Raw genomic sequence first — 25867 nt, 5'->3', positions numbered from 1 at the left:
AATGAAACAATGACCTGCAGCACCAGTTACTCACAGCATCTTATGCAATATCAAACTTTATTGCTCAAAACTAATGTTTGTGGGGAAAACAAGTACTTAAAAGACCTAACACACAGGCTCAACGATAGAGGCTTCATAGTTGTACCAACTGACCACCGGCATTGAGAAACTGCACTCAACATACAATCCATACAGCACCCAATAACATTGAGTTGGTCACATTAACTTTTAAAATACAATATTGTAATTGATCACTGCAAGTTGTTCCTAATGGCTGACTTAATTTGGAACCATTTCTACAACAGCTATTTCCATTTTCTGACCAGAACCAAAGAATTACAGACTAGGGCTAGAAAGGATACTTTTGTTAAGAGTGACAACCATTAGAACAGCATAGATAGATACTTGTTTCCAGCAGCTGGAAAGCCAAGTGCTAAAACAGTTAATAAAGCTTAATTGGAGGTTTGAAATGGGTAGTATCCCCCCCCCCTTATGTTAGTAAATTTCCACTCAGTATCAAACATTCAAATAAGAACCAATTTTTATCTTTAAAAAAAAATCACATCTGTGAAGCACATACTAATATGTAATATGGAAAGCAAAAACTATCCCTAGAGGATGGAACAGCTATTAGTAGTGAAGACCATCCACAATGATATTCATTTACTGAGAGAAAAAGAGGGCTTGAAACAGTTTTTGCTTTAGGCATTGTTAGGACTGAAACCATTACAGCTGACTAACTAGGAGAAAAAAAATCACACAAGTTACAAAACAATTTTGGATGTCAAATCACGCTGCATAAGTACTCATGCAGAAGCTAAAATTAATGTAATGATTTACCCTCTTATCATAGCAGCTTATGCTCATGTGCAAATGCAAGACTGTTACACTTCAAACAAAATAGTAAACATCAGAAATACAATACTTCACAGTGACAACAGTAGTTACATTGTTTGTTCCAGCAGTTATTGCGCTTTGCCTGAACATTTTGCCAAAGAGGCTACAGCACATCAAATACTTTTTTTTAAGAAAAATGCATAATTTGTACTAGCCTTTGGTTCACAATGACACATCTGGATGTTTAAGGGCAGTGGTCACCTTTTGCAGGATTCAAATCTTGGCAGACTGAGGTAAGACTAAAGCAAGATGGCCAGCATGGCAAAAGAATGAGGCATCTATGGATATATATGCTGCAGGTACCCTGCAAAACATTCTGATTTTGGAAAATATGTATGCAGAAATTTGTTGAAAAAGTGCAGTCAGAAGTAGGCTTTTTTTAAAAAAGCAAGGAATGCACAGATGTAAACATCTACGTTAAAAGGCATAGAAGAAAGCCTATTTGACTTTTAACAACTTTTTAAAGTACTACATCAGTGATGGACAAAAATGAAGACTAAAGCTAGATTTTCTGTAGAACAGAGGCAGTGCATTTAGAACTATGTCCTACTCATTAAACAAATTGCGACCATTTTCAGATGTGCTGAATAAAGTTCCAAAATAAATTCATTCTGTAGAGAACACAAGGATTCTTTGCATAAAAACATGAATGAAAACACTTAAGCTTGAATAAAGGCTATATCTCAATGTTAGCATGGGCTCACTACTGCCAAAATTACCAAGGGTAAGCATAACATACTACAATAAGAGGCTTCCAGCTGGGAGCTTTCAAGTAGTCTGCTTCCTCTGGTTCATAAGACAAAACCCTATCAGCTGGGGCACACAGATGTCCAATAACATTTCATCAAGAGCTTTTCAGTATTACCAATTTGTGCATCACAGGCTGCCTGCTCTTGGTAACTGGTGGCAAGAAACTGGGTGAATCAAAATGGCTGTGCCAAGCGGTAATGTACAACACAGGGAGCATTTAAGCATTTTGCAAGAGAACTGGATTAGGATCAGAAAGGTGGCTTTGGTGGAACACTACAGATGAGTTAGCATATAGTACTAGACACCACCCAATTAAGTTACCACCTGGCAAATCTATGTATACCCAATGTCAAACTGAACTGTGTAACGAATGTATGGCACTAAGAACTGTAGAAAATTTGCATTCCAAGTGGGAAGCAATGAAACTTGACATATAACTGGATCAGGCAACTCAATTTCTGGCACTCTAGAATGCCCTTTCATGGAACCTGTACAACCCATCTCAAGTGTGAGGTGGGACCCTGGGCCTACTTCCTCCTAAAAGGTCTTGGAACAAACCACTACCACTTCCATTTAATTGTCTCCTGCTGCATTATTTTCTTGTGACTGTTGCAGCAGACATCTAAAAATGAGTATAACTTAACAGATATCCACTGTAACATACACAGTACTAGGAGATACCTTAGCAAAGGGCCTGAACTGTAGTATTTCTGGAGTGTAAATCTTAAGTGTAGAAGTATTTCTGGACCACACTGTATGTTTTTTTTAGGGCCATGTGTTAGCTATTCAGTATCTTGTAGCGGATATTGACAGCTTAAGAAACTATATAAAGACAACAACTTGCATATTCATATTCTTTATTTCAACTCAATACAACTTATGCAGAAGATCTTATTAAAGTCCTCTGATGTACCCCAATTTACATTCTAATAGTTTCCATGCAGAAACTACTCTGCAAATGCTAAACATTTAATAAAACAAAGCCAGTGACAACTTTTTTTGAAAATGTTAAAACTCTTCCAGTGAAGAATGCTTCCAGTGATTTTCATGACTGCCATTAGTCAATCCACAAAGGAAAGGGTTTTTCATGTTTGTTTAAAGGTAATAGGGTGCATGAGATTGAAGTATCAATTAGATCTAGCTGCATTAAATAAAAATATATATACCATAAAGGGAGATGCAATTAAATCTCTATTTTAATTGTTAGAACTGTCAGTATATTTTCAAACTGTTTTCAAGTGGGGTCTTAAAAATAGAAGGAAATGCAAATTACTGAGCACCATCCCTGCTCACTCTTAGTTCATTCTAATTAATTGTGGAGGACTCTCTCAAGACCAGAATAAGAACAGGCTGCAGAGCACTGGTGCTTAGTCATCCACTCCCAATCACCTGTAATTAATTATGGTAAAAATAATTAGAAGCTATATACTCCTTTCCAGTTGTCTTTTATGTAAACTATTATGGTTTTTCCTATGTTTCCCTATCTTCTTTTTTTTTTTACATTTTAAGTAAATATAGCCAGCAATTTTGAAAACAGAGACACACTGGTGCTCAACACTGCAGGTGCCATTCTTACTGTCTAAAGACCACTGTACCAGGATATTAAAATTATTATGCCTGCCTAAATTCAAAAACAAGCAGCACTGGCCTAATCTTAATGGCATTAAGGAACATTGCTTTCCACTTTTCTTCAATGTAGTTGTCAAAAGTGTCTTATCAGTGCATATTATTTTGTGCTGAAATGCAACAAAGCTCTTTTTGAGAAAACAGTTGTCAGCATGTTCATACGAGAGTGTGTACAGCTGTATTCCTATATTATACATTCACTCCACTCTTTACATAGACATTCTGGATTAATCCTTAAACATATCCATTCAAGACAGCATAATAGTTTCAAAAGGGATGGGGGAGTGCTTGCTTCAGCTTATCCTGTGTGAACATGCTTTTCTGCCCACTTCTATACATTGACCCACACAGATTTTTGCTGTCTTGTATAAATGTATATCTCAGAGGTTTTTTTTAAAAAAAAACCCTCAGAAGTTCAGTACTATTGCCCTGATTATGCAAAAGAACAATGCATATTTGAAGCAGCTTGGATTGTTACATTATTTTGCATTCTGAAGCAAACCAATTATTAATTAAATTGGGTAGGGGGGATTAGCTTTCTTCACATGTTTTATTGCTCCCCAATTATTCCTTCTGATCACACATCAACAGTACACAGAGGCTCGCTGCCAGGTTGAGCAGATTCGACAATTGTCATCTTGGGTTTCTTTCGAGTTTCCTCCTTAAAGATATAAGAAGTCAACCATAATTATAAACAAACTTGTACGCATAGATGGTGTCATCATTTTGAAAACATTTCAACAGATCAAAAACCAGAATTTTCTACTTTTAGCCCCATGGAACCCTAATTACTAGAAGGAAGAGATTAGCATCTATATTGTGAAAATGCAGGACACAAAGGCTACTTTTTAGTGGAAGTCTCTATGTTCCCTTTTGCAAAGGGGAACTGAAATTGATCACAGATGAAAATGTGGCAACTCCCCTTTCACACTTAACCCCTGATTTGGTGGGGGAGATTTTCTTTTAGTGCTTAACAGCAATGAACCTATGCCTACAGAATACTTGCTAACAGAGAACTGAATTACAAAGATTAGAAAAAGAAAGAGCAATAGTCTAAGCAAGTTGTTTATACTGATGGGCCGTAAGGGAAAACTGACATGCTAACCCCCTGTGACAGCCACATTTCCATGCAAGAACAAAGACCAGTCATGAAGAAGAAGAAGTAATCACAGCAAGATTATAAACAGTCACAACACAGGAGATATTTCAAAGTGTTTGCATCCTAGATAACCATAGTGACCTTTGTTTGAACAGTAAGGAATTTGTTAACTGAAAAAGCATCAGAGAAGAATAAAAACTAGTTCTTTCAAAATTTAACTTTAAATTTCTGCAATGTGTATGAAGTCAAACTGTCAAGAAATATAACACAGCTTTCATATGCATGTTCTCAGAATTGAACAAATTTTAAAATTAGTAATCATGCACTTACCCTTTCTTGTGCCAACTTCTTCATTTCTTCCTGTAACTTGTTCAGGATGTGCAGATTTGGCTTGTTCTTTTTGGCATACTGCTGAAGCTCTATCACACTTTTATCAGACGTCTCCTGTATCACAAAGTATCAGAAAGACTAAAGAAAGAGCTCCCATTTTCATCTTCAAGAGGAAGGTTATTTTTATAATATATGTTTACTACTAAGGCTGACCAAATTGGCGAGTGCTAGGGACAGGGTTTTTGCAATGATGGCCCCAGTGTTGTGGAATTCCCTCCCCTGGTAACTTCACTTGGGCCCCCTTTCTTGTAACCTCTAATTCTTGGAAGACTTTTTATTCTGGCACTTATTACTGATTCCTCCCCCAGCCCCTGTATATGCTTTTATCTATTGTTAATTATATTTCACAATTGTTTTGTGGTTTTAGCTGTTTTATTGTAAGCCACCTTGTGGTGGTTTGCTTATATATTAAGTAAATGGATAAATATGGGAAAAGAAACCACCCTGGAGATTTTGTACTTTCATTTTGTAGGATGAAAATATTTTCATAAATAAATGCCAACATGATGGAAGTAAAGTATAGTATCCCTCAAGTTGCACCAGTTCTCTTACACACAAGTAATGCTGTAAGGACTCTTCCTCCTGATCTATTCAGCCTGCCAAACTGTGCCTAAAACTTTAAGAATGTCAGGACACTAACTGTTGCAGCAGCTCATGTGAGGAACCCTTTCTGGGTTGGTGTATGCATGTGTTCCCAGATTATTGCTCAGTGTAAGCATTTGCACTCCCTCATGGGTTTTTGCTGCATAAACTCAACTTATGGATCACATCAGTGTCTTTGCAACACAGCAGTCTCAATGTTAAGGAGTTTGCAACCACAGCATTTAAACAGCATCATTGTAAGGAATTGAATTTAAGTATTGCATAGCTTTAATAAGACAAAAAACAATTCAGAAAGTTAACAGAGCAAAGCATACATAGCTTACCTGCTTAACCATCTTACTGCTCTCTCTTCCATACATGCGCAATAAGGATCCCCAGTTTTTCACATGTGGATGAAGCAGCTGAAGGATTTTCTGAGATGCCAACTGTTTCCCAACTCTCTTGTTTTTGCCTGCATAATCGCCATGAAACAAAATTTTGGAAGGAAAAACAGGTCCACATCAGAGTTTTTTAAAACCCTTTATAGTAATTGGTTCATAATTATTATGGAAAGTCAAGATTACACTAAGATACATTAAGCTGCAATCAGCTCCCACTTAAATAAATAGAACCCAAGACATGACTTTTCATACCAATTTCCACAGAATCTAAGTGCAATTATTTATCTCTCTATTTAAGAAATTTATACTTTGCTTTCCTCTATATAGGGACTGTGCTTAATGGGAACAAGTTCTATAGAACTTGGCCCACTACATTGAAGGCATGACTCCTCAATAGCAAGAGTCATGCTTCTGGCCCATAGGGTGTAGTTCCTAAATACTTAATATCTAGATCCAAATTCCTATCTTAAGTAACAGTGGTGTCAAGGCCATGAGACTGGTGTATACAAGAACACAGGTAAAGCACAAAGATCAGGAAAATTAGAAACAAATGCTACACAACCAAGCAGAGAATGAAGAGGAATATTCATCTCAAAGGCTTTCAAACCAGCCATCATACTTACACCAGCCACGCACGGTGTGCTTCCCACATGTCATGACATATTCACTCTTCTGATTTTTACCAGGAATCACTTCAAACTTGATGGATGTGTCACCCATTCCATGGTTTCTTACAGAGATGAAATGGTGTTAGCATACCAAACCACAATCTCTACTTATACCACATGTGGCTAACAAAGTTTCAAAAGTAAGAGATCTGGCTAATGAAAAATTATTTTTATTTCTATTTAACCACCAACAAATCCTGTTTTCTACCCAACATTCTACACATGCTCCTAATATTGAATATTGCTTTTGTGCAAAACAAACAACCGGTCAAAAATGAATGTTTCTTTAACATCTTAAAAAAAACCACAAAAATATTGCCAAAGTTAAGCACATTTGCATTTCTCAAGATTTCACTGGGGGAATTAACATGCTGAATTCCCTTCCATTTTAATTAATGTGTCTAAAGTGCGTAATTTGGAAGTATCATGCCAAAACAAATAATTAAACATGCCTGCATTTGAGAGGGCAAGCTAAATTGTTTGGTTCAGAGTCAAACTTTACATCTGCTTTGTGAGCACTATTACTGAAAGGTATAGCAAACGTATAGTTGGCATGAGAGTTTGTGCTGACTTCTAGGCTCATGTTTCCCATCAGATGGTCCCATGGTCCCACTACTGTTGATGAATAGCTGTCACAGGTTAGGGGACTGTCTGTAAGCATGAATTCACGCATGAATTGTTTGTGCCATTGTAACATTAACAAAAAACAGAAGAACATATGAACATAATTTTAATTAGTAAAAAGCACCCCCCTCACAACTGCTCAGGAGATTTGAATGTACACTGGGATATCCATAATTCTACTGAACACATTAGCAGTACCCAACCTTACCTTTTAAGGCACTCATGAAGGATTTGATATGGAGACAATAGTCCAGCTTTACTGGTCAGTTCGTATACCCGTGAGTCCTCAATACTGATATGGTTAAAATACTGCAACAAAATTGGTAGATCATCATTACTTCAATGGCAAAAAGGAATTCTGAGCCTTGACTTTAAGGTTTATGCCTAAAGGATGGAGCTGCAGTACTAAGCAGAACACTCTGCATAGCACTGTGACATCAAAAATTTTTATTTATTGCCATTTTGTGCAGCCTTAAATGAATTCATTGGGAAATAAATGTTTCACTATATAAGAATATCACTACTTTATTTTGCTTTGGCTTCACTTTAGTTAGCAAGATAATTATGCTGGCCACATACTCCATTTTAAGGAAGCCTAAAACAAAGATTAATACAGTTTTGGAAGACTATGAGTAAAGGCTGGAAAAAACCCTAAATACATATAAGCCTAGTCTTAAAAGATATTTGGAATATTTGGAAAGAGGGGAAAATGACTGTCATAATCAGTTTATTACAAGTCACACACAGCAGTCAGACAATCTTATCTCAGATGAATAAGCCAAGAAAATGCCCAAGTCTTCTGTCAACCTGCTGCCTCAGCCCAGCACAATAAGCCAGGAACTCCTCAATTAACCATAATCTCCCATTTCATCTGAACCAGAAAACTGTTGCTACCAGATTTGGAAAACATCAGCTCATAAACTAGCTCCAAAAAGCTGCTAAGATCCAGCCTTGTTCTAAAATTGGTAACTGTAGATTCCCATTTAATCGGAACTGGTAAATGTTCAACTGAAGACTTCCATGCATAACTGCAATTTGCTAAGAAAGAAGGAAATATGCAGTGATGTACAAGACTCACTCCTATTTCAGCTTATTAAGCAGATCATTTCAGCTTCAAAATTTTGACAAGTTCAATGAAATTTCATATTACCCACTTTCCCCCCTATTCTAGATAGTCCAGGAAAATATCTAGGTTCATTGTTGAGTATTTCTGGAAGACTTTCAGTCTGAACATTTCCCACTGTCCTAAGGTTGATGTAGATCTGATTTAGCATTTATATCTGGCTTACATTTAATAAGACAAAAAATGTTGTATTAATATTATATGCTGCACAAACATCATAACTCTTCTGCAGAGCAAAGAACAACTGGAGCAAAAATTCAATAAAACGTATTCAGTGTGATTTAAATATTATATTTAAAACAAACTCTAAGCTTTATTTAGAAATAATTTTATTGGACTGGTTGCAAATATTCCAAACCATGACAATTCAACAGCAGACACATACTGTTACATTTTAAGACACTGGAAATAGGTTATCATGTGACATTGCTATCCTATGTATGTCTACTCCAAAGTTAAGCCCTTACTGAAATCAATTGAACTTGCCCTCAGGTGTGTATAGGATTGCAATCTGATTTTAGCATGTCTGAACAGCTATACTCATGAATCTATGAACTTATGTGTTGGAAAATGTTAATCACCAGTTTAAAAAAAATATTTGACTACTAGTGAAACTGGGATATTTCCAACTAAGTCATACTCATTTAAATATACTTTGAGTAACTTGATTTCAATAGGTCTACTCTTAAATGATGAGCACTTGGATATAATCCACTATTTCAAAAGTATCAAGTGTAAAACTTTTTGAAACTTTATCCTCAAAGCACTTTCATACAGTCTACAATGTAAGATAATGCAACTAATTATTAAAAGAACTGCAAAATGCTACTGTGTGGGTTAAGCTAAAAATAAAAAGGTAAAGGACCCCTGACAGTTAAGTCCAGTTGTGAACGGCTCTGGGGATGCGGCGCTCATCTCTCTTTACTGGCCAAGGGAGCCGATGTTTGTCCGCAGACAGTTTGTCCGGGTCATGTGGCCAACATGACTAAGCTGCCTCTGGCGAACCAGAGCAGCGCACGGAAACGCCGTTTACCTTCCCGCCGCAGCGGTACATATTTATCTACTTGCACTGGCATGCTTTCGAACTGCTAGGTTGGCAGGAGATGGGACCGAGCAACGGGAGCTCACCCTGTTGCGGGGATTCAAATCGCCAACCTTCCGATCGGCAAGCCCTAGGCTCAGTGGTTTAGACCACAGCACCACCGGCGTCCCTCAAGATAAAAATACACCACCACAAAAAACAACAATAATGTATCACATTCCATTAAATTTGCAATCCTACACACACTGGGAAGCAATTCTCACTGAATTCAATGGGATTTACTTCCATGTTAAGATGCACAGGATTGCATTGTAAAGTCCATACCTCTAGTTCCTCACTATCTTTGGGCTTTTCCTCAGAGGTCTGTTTAACAAAATCAGGAATGAGGATTTCCAGTGTAGCTCGGGCTATGGAAGATAATGAAAGGGTTATCGCGTATTGCATAAAATTACATTTTTAATTTTTCAAAAAAACTGGCTCCCCACTGTGATGTACGAAGCCCAAAGCTTTTTTGGTCCCCCTTCCCGACTGCATTTTAAAAAAAACAAAATTAATCATGCCCACTTACATGCCCATTACAACATGCGGCCCCTGGATGACTGAAAAGGTTAGCTACCCCTGTATTAAAAGGTACATACACCCTAAACCTGCATGAATTTATTACGGAGTAAAGCCCATTTTGCGACAGTAGAGCTGAAATGCATACACTCTTTGGATTGCAACCTTATTGGTACTGGCTATCAAACACACATTCAATATATGATATTTAAATATGTTTACATTACCAGCTTTATTCTTCGCAAGTTTCTTGCTGCTTGCTGTACCTGCCCCATAAGTCACTCCATCAATAATAACTGAGGCTCCAAAAGGCTCACTTGGGTTCTCTTTAAAAAGGAGAGAAAATGGGAAGCCACCATATTCTAAACAAATCCTAAACCTACATGATTTAGGATGTCTGAGAACTACCAATTCTCTTTGTGTAAGATAAACAAAAGTGATTTTGACCAAATAATGCAAACAGGCTGCTTTCATCACAGGTTTACAGAATAAAAATGACAATTTCCTTATGTCATCTGTGACATAACTACTAAAAAAGAAGTTTTTGAAATGCTAACACAGTCCTCAGATGCTATGTTAAAGTTCTAAGATGTAATCTAAAAAGGTTGTACAAGTGCTATCAATATGCAACTCTTAATTTAGTAGTTCTCAGATTCCACATTAGCTGGTCAATGACCTGCTATCTTAAGACTTTGATTTCCATTTGTTGGCGACTGACATTTTGAATGAACAAAACTAGGAATCTGCACATTACAATGAGTCAGTTTTTCCTTCAAAACCAACAAGGGACACTTCTTAATTTATGTTATTCTAGATGCAGTGCACATCCTGTCAATGCCTACACTGTTTATTTTCCTGGAATATTTGGCTCAAGCTTAGATCATGTACAGCCCAGACACTGCAAGTAACTGTTGTCCTACAAAAAAATACTATAGTGAAGACTTACCACATTCAAAGAAATTGTAAACAGGTCGAACCTTTAGGACTCGTTGCATATATTCATGAAGGATGCAAACTTCAGACTTCCCATTGGGATTAATAACAAACTCTATTAAGAAAAACATTTTACAAATGCCTTTAAGGATTTTACTACCAATAGCACAACATATAGATTAGGAGCTCCTGATCATAAAGCAAAAAGTAAAATCAGTATTCTAATTCAGCTTAGACAAGTTCACATACTACTCAGTTTGCCTGAAAGAGGGGCAGGTACATACCCTCTTCTACTCCTCCCCAACATAACATTTCTCAAAGTGCAAGAATCGCTTGGACATGCCTCTATAACTGAAACACCCACATTACACAATACTTTATGTGTGAGGGGGGAAAGGAGACACATGTCTATCACATGCAAAGTCTTTGGCTGGGTGTGTGTGCACTCGCTCCTTAATTTCAGAGTGTTCATGTTGGAGAACACATATAGAGTATCTCCAATAAACAATCCCAATGACAATAACTAAGACACATTCTATTTCACGTTCAATGATCTGCTTATAGGAAGCTGCTTATAAAGTCAGAGCTCAGTATTGTCTATACCAGCATTTCCCAAACTTGGGTCTCCAGCTGTTTTTGGACTACAGGTCCCAACATCCCTAGCTAGCAAGATCAGTGGTCAGGGATGATGGGAACTGTGGCCTGGAAACCCATGGTTGGGAAACACTGGTCTACACAGATTGATAGCAGCTTGGCAAGGTTTCAGACATGCCTCTACCACCCCTTCCTGGAGATGCTCAGGATTGAACCGAGACCTTATGCATACAAAGCAGATGTTCTGCAATAGAGCTCTGGCCCTTCTCATTCAGTTTCCATCACTTCCTGCTCCACAAAGCAAAGTATTTCCTGTAGACCATTCTACACTTGCCAAGTACAGAATTAAGTTCAAGCTACAGAAGTACTTGGGAAAGCTTCCATAAATTGTAAGTCAGATAGCATGGCTTCACTAGCTCTCTGAACCTCTCCTCACATGGTCTTACAGCAAATTGGTCGCTGCACAATCAAACAAGGAAAGTATTATGTCCCATGTCCTTGTAAAAGGAAACATTACCTTATCCAAACGCAATTATCTGTAATGAAGACAAGCAGTTTTAATACTGTCATAGCAAGACATGACAGCTTATAAGCATTCAAAAAAAGTTTTTTGGCAAGAAAGTCAGTTTTATGAAAGGCAGGGAAATCACCAATTGAGCCCTATTAGAACCTGGCAAACCCAAATTTTCATATTTAAAGAGGAACCAGGTGATTGCAAGCAACCTGTTCTGCAGGGAAGCTAGGATCATTTTTACACATGTATTTTGTTACTTCCAGTACTAATCCAACTCAGACAAAAACTAAGCACTCGTCTAATGAAAAAAGTTAAGAGTTCTTCTTTTCAAGCTCTAAAGTATATGCAAAGAGCCACCTAAAGAGCTACCAACCATAGTATCACAATACAAATGTTAAAATATATAAAATGGCTTACCTTTTTTTGTGGGTGCATCTTGCACAGACAAAGTAATAAGTTTTTGATTGGCTGGTAAAATGGGTCGCTCAGATTCTGCTTGTTTCCTCTTCATCTCACGATTGAACTGTCGTCTCTCTGCCCAGGTTCTGAATTTCTTTACAGTTACTTGTTCAAAATCAAAACGCTTTTCAAGATAGTGTCTAAAATCTTCAAGATCTAGGAAAAATATTCAATCCTCATGGTCAATTAAAAGCTATCACCTTTACATTACAAAGACAGTGGCAAAATGGTTAGCCTCAAAAGAAGCATTCTGCTGCTGTGTGCAAGCGTGCCCACTCAAATGTCCCCAGTTTGCAAGTGTGCCCACAGGCCTCAAAAGGTTGGCAACCCCTAGTTTTGATGGCTGGCAGGTCCCAGCTATGCTACAATTCTAGCATTTCACTATGCATGATGATGGAATATTTGAAGTAAAGATTTATACATTAGTTTTACTGCACATCCAATTTATTTTAACATGTGCTTCCATTGGAGAACTGAAAAAGGGCTGCAGCATACAACAAACCAACTAAATGCTTATAACTACAACTAAATACAGTGGAATATAACTAAATACAATGAAATTGTATTTAAAACACACAAGCAGCAGCAGCATTTCATTACAAATTGAAGAAGAAATGGAATACCGAATTAGCATTTACTGTACTGCAATGGGTATAGTATAGAAATCTCCTAGGCTTGCAGCCCTCTGCGTTCTGTAAGACAAGTGTCATATTATCCACAAGGAAGCCTACATGCTTGAGTTAGATTCTTATCACTCAAGAAATCAACATTTTTGACACTTACCTACTGATTCATCTTTGCACACCTCAACCTTGGCCTTAACTTGACCTAAGGCTCCTTGTGCTGCATCTCCCCCGGGTGGGTCTTTCTCATCTAAAGTCCCAGAATCAGCAGCAGTGGAGTCCGGCTCCTCTGTTTGGCAGTCAAATTCTAAAGACTTATCCATGAGTTTTATAGGCGATACTTCTCCATTTGGGGTGATGTCATTACTTTGTTCCCTTTCCTCATTTTCCTTCATTTTCTTATAATGCAAACATGGAATGCTACTCAACGGGGGATCATGTTTCTGCAAATATAAAATTTTAAAGTTAAAATTATGAGAACAAATCTAAAAACCCAGATCTAACATCTTCCAGTAGGGTTCAAAGTTTGCCTCCCCTATCATTCACCAGAAAAGCCTGAAGATCCTGAGAACTTTGTAGAGATTTGCTAGGTGAGCTTTTTCAAGAAAATTGACGATGTTGTCGAAAAGCTATTTTATGCTTTATATAGCCAGCCACAGCATGTCAACCATTTATTTCCTTCAACATCTGAATGAAAGTTGTATGCATGTGAACAAAAGGGAATTGCACTTTGGAGCTATGCAAAGTCATGCTGAATTTATTATTTTATTTGTTAATGCAGTTATTCAGTTATTACCAGAGTACCATGTGAACGTAAGTGCAATCCACTGGAACTGCATTGCTCCTATAAAATGCCCAGTTTAATAAATGAAGACAGCATATGATTGTGAAAGTACAAAATTTTATAACATTGTTGAATTTGCTGTATGTTTCCAATTATGACTTAGATACAGCCTAGTAAAATTCTAAAATATATTTATACAAATGGCATTAAAAGAGGCAGTATTTCCCCATACAATCTACATATTATTCAGATACCTTCATATTTAAATTGGTTTCCCAAGCTACTGTGGAAGCTAATTCTTAGAAACACAGCGCATTTTTAGAAACATAAACTGAACCAGCAAGTAAAACCAAAGTAGGTCTTTAGGCAACTATATTCAGTGACATTTTGTCAACAATACAATAATCACAACAAAAGGCTACAGATATATTCAAAATCTAATTTCTCTAAATGACCAAATTTATTGAAGTCTGTTCCATACCCTTATGCTTCCTGTTCCTAAGAAGTAAGGTCTGGACCAGGTAACAACTCTGGATTCTCGGTGCAGATATACAGGAATGCCAGAGTTATGGAATGTCATGATCCATCCATCAGGCAAGGGCTCTGTAGGTGGACGGCCACGACCTTCAGAAAAAAGGAGAAACTGCTCAATGCACAAGATGTCTTATCACAACAAAAGTGGTTGGAAGGATACACAAGTAGTCTGAAGTTATATATCAAAGAAATATATCAGTGTAAATGATCAACCAAGAGGAGAGTAAAAGCTGCTGCCACCTCTCTCAACCCCTAGTTAATAGCAAGGCTGTGAAGGGGCTCCCTGTTTTTGAAGGCCCACAATGACATTCAATCGATGCCCCATACGTCCCGGTAATATTTTGAAGTGGTCAGATTGCATTTACTTCCAACCTGTACACAAAGTTAGCAATTTGCTTTCCAGGGTGAAACAGTATTTTGAACAGCAAGTTGCACATGAAAGCAAAATGGAAGTAAATATGAATATATTGTTTTTTCTCTCTCTCTCTCATCCTCAGTATTATTCAAGCTGCAACTTGTTTGCTGCACCATATCAACTTTTTAAAACCCTTACAAGCTGTTTACAAAAAGAACAAAATGATTTAATTATCAGTAAAAAACAGCAAAACAACTACTTAAAGCAGAGTTTTCCCAACTTTTCGTGTTGGTGACACATTTTTTAGACATGCATCATTTCATGACAAGTAATTCAGATTTCCTAGCAAACTGGAGGTTCAACTAACCCCTCAGCAGCACAGGGAGCGAGCATTCACGTAACACACCTACACACTGCAGCCGACACACTAACATGTTGTCACACAGTTTGGAAAGCTGACTTAAAACCTTCCAAAAAATAATTAAAATTGATGATGAACTGAAAGCCAGATTTAAACATGGGTAGACTTCCCTAAAGTATGGCAGTGGGTGCTATCACACTGAAAGATTGATTTCTTACAAATACTGACCGCTGTTCAATATATTTATCGCAGGCCTCTTTTTGTACCTCTCCTTTTTCATCAGAAAAAGAGCAGGGAATGCAAATCCCTAGGAATATGCACTTGCCCCCTTTTTGTGGCATCAGAAAGGACTGAAAACATTCCATCTTTATTGTAATTTATTAACTTCAAGAGAAGCCATGTGCATTTTTTTAAAAAAAATCAAGCAAAAGGCAAAATATTTAATACTCTTTTCCACATCACAACCAACTTGATTTAGGCTGCAATCCTGAGCACACTTATTTGACAGAAACTAACACTGAACAAGGCAAAACTTATTTTCAAGTATACATGCAATGAATTGGGCTGCCAAGTACCACCAGCCTGCAAAACCTATGTGTGGCATTTTAATGAGATGTTATTTTTCCTCTGAGATACTGGTCCTACCGAGAATAAAAACTGCATATTCTCCACAAGTCTAGTACCCCTCGAAGATTTCTAATGAAGGTGTTCAGAGTTTACCTTCACAAACCTCACATTCAACATCTAAAATATTCTCTTTTAGGATTCCACAACACTAATATACAATAAATGTCTATGTACAGATAGGTAGCCGTGTTGGTCTGCCATAGTCAAAACAATTCCTGGAATGAATTTTTTTTGTTTTTAATAAATGTCTATGACAGGGTAGAGCAGACTTAAGGCTTGTGGGATCTACTTTGGATTTTAATAGAGCCTCAAGATCAAAGAAGAGCTAGATCCAAAAGACGCACACTTAGATTTAAGAGTGTGTGATGTCTCTAAGCAGCTGCTGAGTAAATGGTTTTAAGTACCAGAACCAAGCAGAGTTCATCATTCTTCCACACAGAAATGTACTTTTGGCACTCCAAGCTTTCCTTGTTTCATCAGTCTAATGAGACATTGGGGGGGGGGGTCACATTGCAGTTGATACTGTTCAGCAATTGACACTCAGAAACCCTTGCCAATCTACTGCTGATCATCTAGAGATCCCAATCTACCTGGGTTACGCAGCCTGTGTGAGCCTCGGGGCCAGCCCACCCATGAACCATGAAGTGACTGCCTCAGGGGGCAGGATCCACAGGGGCAGTAGATCCAACCCCCCAAGGAATGCATTGCCCACTGCTGCCACTGCACCAATGGCAGTGACAGCTGTAGTACACTCTTTGGAAGCCAGATCTGTTACCTCCTCAGCAGCTACAGTAGCCACTGTGCAAATAGGTGCTGCTACTAGTTTCCTTCCACCCTTGCTCCCGATACAGATCTTTATTCTCCCCTTATTCCTGACGTGGCTCTTCACACCCCTTCTTCCCTGGTGGGGGGGGGCATTTTGTGGTTTGCCTCAGGTGCCAAAATGTATTGGGCTGGCCCAGAGGAGCCTATAACTCAGTATTTCTTATCATCTATGGTGGCCAACCAGGAACTTCCTGGTTTTGCTACCTGCTTCAGAAAGAAAAAAGAAGGCTGATATCAAGGAGGCCACAAGACCTGGCCGATGGGACTGCTTTTGGACTAATATGACTAATATATTGTGGGTATGTTCAGACCATTACCTCAAAAATATTACTGCAAAAAAGAGTACATAGTAAACATATCTATAGTTATACATAATGTAAATAGCTTACTTTTAAGAACTGTTTTTATTTTGGTCATCATTGGCTGCACAGTAGTCTCTCCATCAGATTGATGGTCACTCTCCCCTGCATATTTCTCATCAATTCTCCTTTTCTTAGGAACAGAAAGGCCTTCTTCCAGCAAAGCATCCACATCATTATCAAATTCATCCTGAAAAACACATTGTGATATACCATGCCCCTATACCTATTCTCCTCCTCAGACAATACTGACGTCAAAGCAAGAATGATTTGTACAGGGATCCACAAAATCCCATCCCCATCATAAGCCAACTAAGAATTAAAGCATCATGTTTTAAGTAAATTATTAACAACTTGACGCTTTCTTAGCATTCTCTAGAATAACAAAGCTCACAGCCTTCATACTGAAACAAAAAAACAAATCACAACATATCCATTCTCAGTACTCTCTAAATGTATATTTCATACAGTTACGTAGCTCTTAACACCACTCCTAAATTTAAGCATTTGTTATAAGCTGAATATTACTTGGTACAGAGACCTTTTAGTTAATATATAAAACCTGGAGAAATGTTTGAAATTAGAAACAGAATTTACTTACCTCGTAAGAATAGCTTAAGGTTTCTTCATCCACTTTGTCTCTCTGAACGATTGCTTTAGACGTAAACCCTCCTTCTTCATCTATTTCCATCAAATTTTCTGTAAAATCTTCTAAATCATCCAGAACTGCATACTCAACTCGCTTTTCCTGATCTACATCATTTTCATCCTCCTTTTTGTCATCATTTTCACCAGCTACTCGTGTAGCTTGACCATTACTACCCCCACCCAGAGGACAAGCATGCATACCCCCATTAACATTATTAATACCTAAATCTGTATCTGCTTCATAACCATGCTCAGCTCCAGTGTACAGAACTTTTCTGTCTTTACTTTTGCAGCTCTCTGTAAAGCTAACACTAATCTTTACATCTTTAAGCAACTTAAGATCAGGGGTGAACTTTCTAACTGACGGCGCATGACGAGCAGTTCTTGGGCTTTGGTCACTATTAGGATCTACGATAAGACGACTTTTGTAGCATGACGATCCCTTTGTGAGAAGTTGTATTCTGCCGACAGTGTGTGCGTCCCCAGCAGGGGTATCTGACTGTCCATCACCACCAGAGCCAACGTCCATTACCTCTGCGTCACTGGACGTTTGCAGGGGAGGTGGTGGAGGCTGTTCATTAGGCGGCAGTGGTGGGGGACAAGAATGGTTCTCCACATTCGCTTCTGTTGCTGGCTCTTTTGGAAGGGGAGGTGCATTTTCATAATTCTCCATAATTAAAACTTACAAAAAAACAAGGCTTTAAATAAAAGGTAGATGATCTATACTCCTAACACGAAGAAGTCCATCAAGATCGGATTTGTCATGCTCTATTCAATATGCAACACTGATGATTCAATTAAGCTGACTACATTGTTCTTTTCATTAATGTAGACAGCTTTCAGAACCACTGTCTCAATTACTGGAAATCACAATGCATTCAGCTTAAATAGCTGATGTCGAAGTAAAGAGCATCTTCACTGGCCGCATGCAGGTGTCCTTTTCTTCTTTCAACCTACAAAGAGAAAAAAAAAGAATAATCAGAGAAGCTTTCTTTCTATTGCTCTCTAATTCTAAAGGACAATTCTGCTACACAAAATTCAGAATGACATGTTTTACCTACATGCTGTTAAACAGCAACACAAACAGCAGTTTAATCTAAAAATAATGCTTATGGTGACTGAACAAGCAGGTGGACTTGAACAAACAGTTGAAGCATTAAAATGGGGCTATGCAAAAGTACCTATTCTTCTTTAAGTCAACGAACAGACTACAACACAGTTACTGGCTCACATGCTATTGAAAGCTAATATTGGCACACAGAAAATACAGTTTTATTTTTAATTCCAAGTTTTTAAAAAAAGCAAGCTCCTTTCATATGAAACATTTGACTACCTATTATTAGCTAAATGATAATTCTAGTAAGACGGTAATACCTCATAAATATTAGAGTATTATTATTATTAGGTTTATTGTCTTTATCTAAATTAACAAAATCTGAAACCCAGAGACAACATAAAGGATAACTACAAGGATACTGGAATGATTCCAGTGATGTACACACAGTCACACCAATATGAGCAGTCACAGAATCTTAAGAATGATTTACACAAGATGGTTCTCATACATGAACATCACTTCTGTGTAGCAATCTGCATGTTATTTTTCTCACACATTTTGACGCAACAAATGCATACATCTGTGCTGCAAGACTAGATAATGACAAGTGCAGGCTAAAAGGAAGATGATGCAGGGTTCAAATCAGCTGAGACAGGCACTCACTGGATATCTTTAGAGAAGCTTAAGACCACCATAAATAACGTATCTGTGGTTGGCATATTTTAATGACTGCTTCCTTAATAAAATCCTAAATGAGGTTACCTATAAATGATATGTTATTTTAGCTGCACATACACACTTTTAATCTGCGCTTCATATATATCTCTATATCCCTATCTAATATATCTCTATTTAATATTATATCTAACTATATAAAATAGTTTGTGTGAGAGAGCAATTTGCGCAGCTGGTAGTAATTAAACCTGTGAATAAAATTCTTATTGCACTGTGGTCTTCTCTTGCACTCGTAGGATGAAATTCAGAAAACACAATTATCTCTATGTGCCCTACCCACAAGACAGGAGATATTAATCCTAAAGAGCCTCTCCCAAAATATTTTCTACAGCAAACCACCCTTTTACTGCCCATTTTAAAAACCTACATTAAAATCAAAGGTTTTCAAGTACATTATATTTTAAAGACATATATACCATATTTTTCTCACCGAGCCCAACAATGCACGAGCCCCCCCTTTAACATTATTTTTGAGCAAAAAACCCTAGTCTTATACACAGAAAAGTATGGTACTTATTTTCACTGCAGTGACCATGGAGAGATAAGATGGGAAATTCTTACCTGTTGCTAATTGATTTCTCCCAGTCCCTCTATATAACCCCCCCCCCCAAAAAAAATCCTACCAGCAGGGAATAAAGGAATTACTCCCACATCCCACAAAACCCAGCTGTTTGGATCAGCTCAATTCAAACTTCAAAGAAAACTAAATACTTCCATGCACTAAAGCTGGGTGATATATCAATATACTGTCCAGAACTGGTTTGATGTCCATATTGTGATATCAGTTTCATAATTTTTGACCTGGCAATATATCACCAATCATAAGGAGTGTGCGCGCACGCTATGCAAAAATATGGGAAAACCGTGAAGCTAGCCAATGCCTCTGCATAGCTTCATCCTTATTTCAAACATTGTGATATATCACAATGTTAAACAGGTGATATATTGCAATGGCAAAAAAACTGGTATCATCCAGCCCTACCATACACAGTACTTTCAAACATTCACACCCCCAACACACTACATAGGAGATGCAATTTCAACACAACTCCCTCTCCCCATTGCTCCTTCCATGAATTAATAGATTTGCGGGGAGAAAGGGGTGTGTGCAAGAGTTTCACTTTCCACATTAGGTTTATCTGAGAGGAAGAGTACATAAATGCAGATGGATGGAAGTCTGGAAGAATACTTCTATTTCTTCTTTAAAAAGTGAGAATAGGAGAACCTACTGGTTTGTATAAAATGGAAGGAAGACCCAGCTTACATAAACTTAAAAGGAGCAATGCTGTTTTGATGTGCAGATGTCACAATTCCATAAATGAGTGGTAGATGGTTATAACACAATGACTGTTTCCATGAATACTAAACTTGTTTTCTTCTAAACATCAGGAAGAACTTTCTGACAGTAAGAGCTGTTCAACAATAGAACAGACTCCTTTAGGAGGCTGTGGACCCTCCTTCAGAGGAGGCTTTAAAGCAGAGGTTGGGTGGCAATTTGTCATGGATGCTTTAGCTGAGATTCCTGCATTGTGGGGGATTGGACTAGATTACACTTGGGGTACTTTCTAATTCTACAGTTCCAACATTCCATTCTTCTAGGGTACACATATGATACAGGCAAAGTACACGTTATGATTGTATCAGCAATGTCCCTGCAGCAAACATATACAGTGCCGAAATTTCAAAATACAGTCGCACATCAAAAGTCGAACGAAATCAGTTTCAGAAGTCCGTTTGACTTCTAAAATGTTTGGAAACCGCGGAAGCAGCACCAGGCATTCAGATTCCAAATAACATTCACACACCGGAACACTCACTTCCGGGTTTGCGGCGTTCAGGAGCCAAAACATTTGACTTGCAAGGCATTCGGGATCCAAGGTACGACTGTACAGAAATATCTGTCAAAAATGTATTATCTGGGGAGGAATCTAGACCCATATAAATAACCCTGTTAAAATGCTTTTTAAAAAAAGTCTGAAAAATATATTGAATATATTGAATTTGCCATCATTCACCATCGCCATCTAGTGTCACAATTGTATAATGCACTTTACAACACACTTAAAACGTTTTATTTGCAACTGTATAGCTGAGACCAAATACATCAGGTTAACATGCAAGTACCATTTACCTATTCAGAAACAAGTCCCTCTGATTTTAGGCTTACAATCATAGTGTAAGTGGGTTTCAACCAGTGTGCCATAGTACCCTGGGGTGCCTTGAATGATGGTCAGGGGTACCACAGGCAACACTACCTCTGTTCCTCTTCCCTTCCTCCTCTGATGCCCTCCTGCATCTTGGCCTCCCAAAGGCTTGCGCAGCTGTTTATTGCAGCAGCCCTGGCTATAAGCTCCACAGTCGAATGGTTTCACTTGGAGGCACCTCTCTTTGGGGCGGGGGTGGGGGCAGTTCAGAGACCAGGGAGGACAGCAGCAGCTGCCCAAAGGACTCCCAAGGAGAGGGGAAAGGAGGCTGAGGGAATACTCCACAAGGGAGGGTGAGAGGCAAGAGGTGACATAACTAGGCTCCTGAGCCCCACAGAGGTGCCGCAGAAAGAGTGTAGTTGGTCAAGGGAGCCGTGGTCTCAAAAAGGTTGAAAACCTCTGGTCTAACTGACTGGAGTGTGTTAATGTTAGAATGCTGAAATTAATGACCGAATTATTATTGACCAAAGACAGAGAAAATTACCAAAAGCTGCAGACAGACCCTCTATTCAAACTCTGACAAAGCAAACAGCATAGAGTAGTAACAGATTTTGTAACTTAGTATGTTATCATTAAAACTTTATTGCGGTTGAAAGACCAACAAAACAATTTCAAATTAGTATGTTTTTGTACTTATCTCCAATATTTAATTAAGTTCCTGAAAATCAACTAAAGTTCATAGTGTGAAAGTGATACCAGAAAATTACAAAATACAACTGGTTCACAGACCCAGGCAAGCTGTCATCACCCCATAACTATGTCTGAAAGAAAGTCTCTAGACTTCATAATTTCTTTAGTAGCAAAAGAAGAGACCAAACAACTTCAAGCCTCTCTCAGATGTCACATGGATATTCCCAATGATTTTTCCAGTATCCACTCAGGCAATCCCTGAGTGTACAAAAATAGCTTATAAAAATCAAAGTTCTATATTATATAGTAAAGCAGCTAAGCCAAATGTATTTTCTGTGCCTACTGGCCTCCCATTAGCAAGAACATGCTCCACTAAGTGACTTTGGCATATACTTTTTGCAATGGAGAAACTAAGCAACTAATTGGCTGATACATACTCCAAACTCCTTTGGGATTCAGAGGTGACAGGTTTTCCCAGCCCAGAGTGGTTCTCAGCCAAGTTGAGCCATGTAACCTTAGGCAGCCACGCTTCCCCCCTCCCCAACATGAAACATGACCCTAATACCCTTATACCATGCAAAGCTGTTGTAGAAATCAGAGCTTTGAACACCCATAAAACACTATATACCATGTTTATTATTTTCAATTACTATCCAGTTATGAGGCATCAGTGTGCTAGGTGCTGTATACAACAAATAAATAAATCTCTGCCCAGTAGAACACACACACACTATGATGCAGAATCACTTATGTGATGCTGAGCCACACCTCACCTAAATAAACACTGTCATATAAATGCTAAGCCACGTTTTAACAATGGTTAACATGTGGCAACACTTGTGAATACAAGCAAAGTTCTAGGATGGTGTGCTTAATAACAACAAAAAATTGGTCCTGCTACCATACTTTCAAAAGTCCAACAAACCAAAATCAAGTTGATTAAAGTTTCCCTCCTTCCTTTTATTTATTGGGGCATGAAAGCAGGTAACCCTACTGGAATTTAACAAGCCTGAGTTAAACAATTTCTTCCCTTCCAAACATAACAGCACTTAGATTACGTAACATGTTCTGTAGAGTCTAGTGTAGACTATAGACCATGCAGGATGCAAACATCAGGTGGGGGCTAGATCACAACCACCACACACTGTTTTCTGTGTAGGGGCTGTCTAGTGTTACAGAATAAGGTACAAATCCTTTCAAAATGTAGCAAAAAAGGGCTAAGAACAAACTCCTCACCACCATCCTTTAAGAGAAGGCTGACCCTTCTTCAAAATCCAGTAGGTAACAAATGATAGAATAATGAATGTGGGGTGGGTGGGAGAGGATGATCAAACTGGAAGCAGGATGCTGGACTAGAGGAAACTATGGAAACAGGAAACTGCTTCACAAAGTCAGAGCAACCATTTTTCAGGATCTTACAAGGATCTTTCTCAGTCCAGTTACTAGAGATAAGTTTCAAAAACACAATGAAACCTGATTCTAGGGTGGTAGCAGTGTTAGTCTGTTAAACATTTTTTTTTTTTAAATGAGACTGTCCTGGGCCATGATAAACACTGCTATATCTCCTAATCTTTCCTCTTAATATTGTTGTCTTGAGAAATTTTAGAAAGTAGAATATATTCATTACTCAAATAAATAAATTAAGCAAATAGATTATGGCACTACTTTTTGTTCTCTATGGTGTGGCAAAAGCTTTCCTCAATCAATCTCGACTTATCAAAGGCATACTAAAGCCTCCTTGATCATTTTCTTTGAAGACTAAACTGGCTCTAACCAAGGAAAGCACCTGCAAGTTTTTCAAAGGCCACAAGACCAGGGCATTCTTTTTGGTGCTTTTAAAAAAGCCCGAAGAAATTAAACCTCTTACCTCCTACCTGCACAACAAGTCATCACGCCAGTACACTACATCCCCAAAACTATCATCATAAACAACTGTTCTTAGAAGGCTGGGTGTATCCGTCCCATAATTTCACGACGGTGGTAAGTAATAGTATGGCCATCTTCGGCCTCACTTTTGTATCCCGCCCTGCTACCCAAGATATTTATTTATTAAATAAAAAAAAAACCAAATCCTGAAGGATCGGGGGTAGCACGCGCTGGTCTTACTAAGGTTTCCCTCCCCGCCACCCCCCCAAAAAAAACCCCATTTAGCACCCACTTCCATATAATTCTATTCAACGTGGAATTTTTTTGTTTTGTTTAAAGGCGGATGAGAATGAAAAAGTAATTCGCCTCAGCCGCATCAACAAGGTTCCGCCACCAACCACGGAGCCTCCGCTTCCTCCCGAAACCGCGAGGCCCAAGCCGAGTAAAAAGAAGGCCCGGGGGCTCCGCAGGCATTAGCATTCCGCATCTCCACCACCCCCTCCCTACACACAACACCGCCCCCCCCCCGTAGCTGCGCAGGGCCTAGGCCCGGGAGGGGGCTCTCTCGCACGCGCGCCACTACCGTCCAAGGACGGCGGAGCTGAGGCGGCCAGGCCGCGCCAAGGCCCCGTTCTCTCCTCGCCGCGCCCTGCCGGAGCCCACAGGCCCGGCACCCACCTGGGCCATGCCCGGAGTAGTCCCTGCCGCTCCTCGCTCGAGGGCTCGCGTTTGTGCTTTCTCCTCGCCCCACCTCCAAAGCCAAAGTGAGGGGGGAGAAACCAGCCGGGGTAGAAGGAAGGGGCCGCGCCGGCGTCGTTATCTTTTTTTTTTTCCCTTTTTCTTCTCCTCCTCCTCCTCCGTCGCGGGAGCTTCTTTTATTTCCCTTCCCTCCCGCCCCCTCTCAGGGAAACCGCCTTCTCGTTGCCACGGCCGCCATCTTTAAACGTTCTCTCCCTCCCCTCCCCTCGAAGCTTTTTCTTTTTTTGGCTGGGTCCTCTCCCAACCAATCGCCGTCGAGGGCTGGACGCGTTCTGGCTCCCGCCTTTTCTGCCCATTGGCTGAATGCCGGCTTTTTGCGCGCGGCGGCCGTCGGCGTAAGACACAACAGGCGCGAGAAGGGAGGAGGAGGGGCGGGAGCAAGGAGGCGAAAGGCGGTTAGGTTTTAAAAACAACAACGCCAAAACGGCTCGGTCGAGTGAGGGGTGAGGGAGGAGCCAAGGGAGGTTTCCATGAGGCAGGCGGGAAAAGATGGTGGATGTGAGAGAGCTCTCTATAGAATCCTAGAGTTTGAAGGGATTCCCCAGGGATCATCTAGTCCAGGCACTCCCAAACTCCGCCCGCCAGCTGTTTTGGGACTACAATTCCATCATCCCCGACCACTGGTCCTCTTAGCTAGGGATGATGGGAGTTGTAGTCCGAAAACAGCTGGACGGCCAACTTTGGGGGTGCATGATTTAGTCCAACCCCCTGTAATCCAGAATGCATCCCACAGCCATCCCTTGAAAAGCCTTACTGAAATCAGTATAACACTATACCTACAACATTGCACAAAGCCTGCAATTTTATCAAATAAAGAAATAAGATTCGGCAGACGTGACTCGTTTTTGGATAAACCCATGCGGGGTCTTGGTCACTGCAGCATCCTTTTCTAAGTGCTCACAGGCAGACCATTGAATCTGTTCCTAGGACCTTTCCTGGTATCAGTCTTCCATTTGCCTGCCTCCAACTGCAGGGATCTTATCTGTTTTCCAAGAATGCTCAAATATAATAAACAAAGATCACATCTGCAAGCTCTTTTGGTACCCTTGGGTGCAGCTCATCAGGCCCTGGAGATTTGAATTCATTTAAAGTACCTAGGTGTTTCCTTAACCACCTCTTTTCCTATCTACAGCTGCAGTTCTGCAATTGCAACATTTATTCTGTGTTCATACTGCTTTCCTTTTTGGTGAAGACAAAGGCAAAGTAGGTGTTGAGCAGTTCTGTTCTCAATGTCACCCAA

The 25867-nt window shown here is 39.2% G+C and overlaps 1 protein-coding gene across 1 annotated transcript; it reads right to left on the bottom strand.

The window, feature by feature from the left end:
- Window positions 1–38: 38 nt before the first annotated feature.
- On the bottom strand, window positions 39–24845 carry DGCR8 (DGCR8 microprocessor complex subunit). Its single transcript, XM_083717168.1, has 14 exons — window positions 24547–24845; window positions 17330–18329; window positions 16759–16918; window positions 14149–14291; window positions 13044–13326; window positions 12219–12416; window positions 10707–10808; window positions 9988–10086; window positions 9527–9609; window positions 7246–7346; window positions 6369–6475; window positions 5689–5816; window positions 4703–4816; window positions 39–3934 (listed from the first exon to the last, which is right to left on the bottom strand). Exons 2-14 carry the CDS (start codon window positions 18047–18049, stop codon window positions 3851–3853), a joined length of 2322 nt encoding a protein of 773 aa, XP_083573294.1. The 5' UTR covers window positions 18050–18329; window positions 24547–24845; the 3' UTR covers window positions 39–3850.
- Between the last annotated feature and the right edge of the window lie 1022 nt (window positions 24846–25867).

This window comes from Podarcis gaigeae (assembly GCF_964106915.1).
Source record: "Podarcis gaigeae genome assembly, chromosome: 16".
In the NCBI taxonomy this organism is placed as follows: domain Eukaryota; kingdom Metazoa; phylum Chordata; class Lepidosauria; order Squamata; family Lacertidae; genus Podarcis; species Podarcis gaigeae.
This window is presented reverse-complemented; position numbering and strand designations above follow the sequence as displayed.

Bases quoted from the DNA above. Each gene is read 5' to 3' on its own strand.
- DGCR8 (XM_083717168.1), bottom strand. From the start codon at position 18,049: ATGGAGAATTATGAAAATGCACCTCCCCTTCCAAAAGAGCCAGCAACA. The intron at 14,292-16,758 runs GTAAGCTATTTA...TTTTTTCTGAAG, and splicing joins AATAAAAACAGTTCTTAAAA to GTCGTGGCCGTCCACCTACA. The intron at 12,417-13,043 runs GTAAGTGTCAAA...TATTTTTCCTAG, and splicing joins GTGCAAAGATGAATCAGTAG to ATCTTGAAGATTTTAGACAC.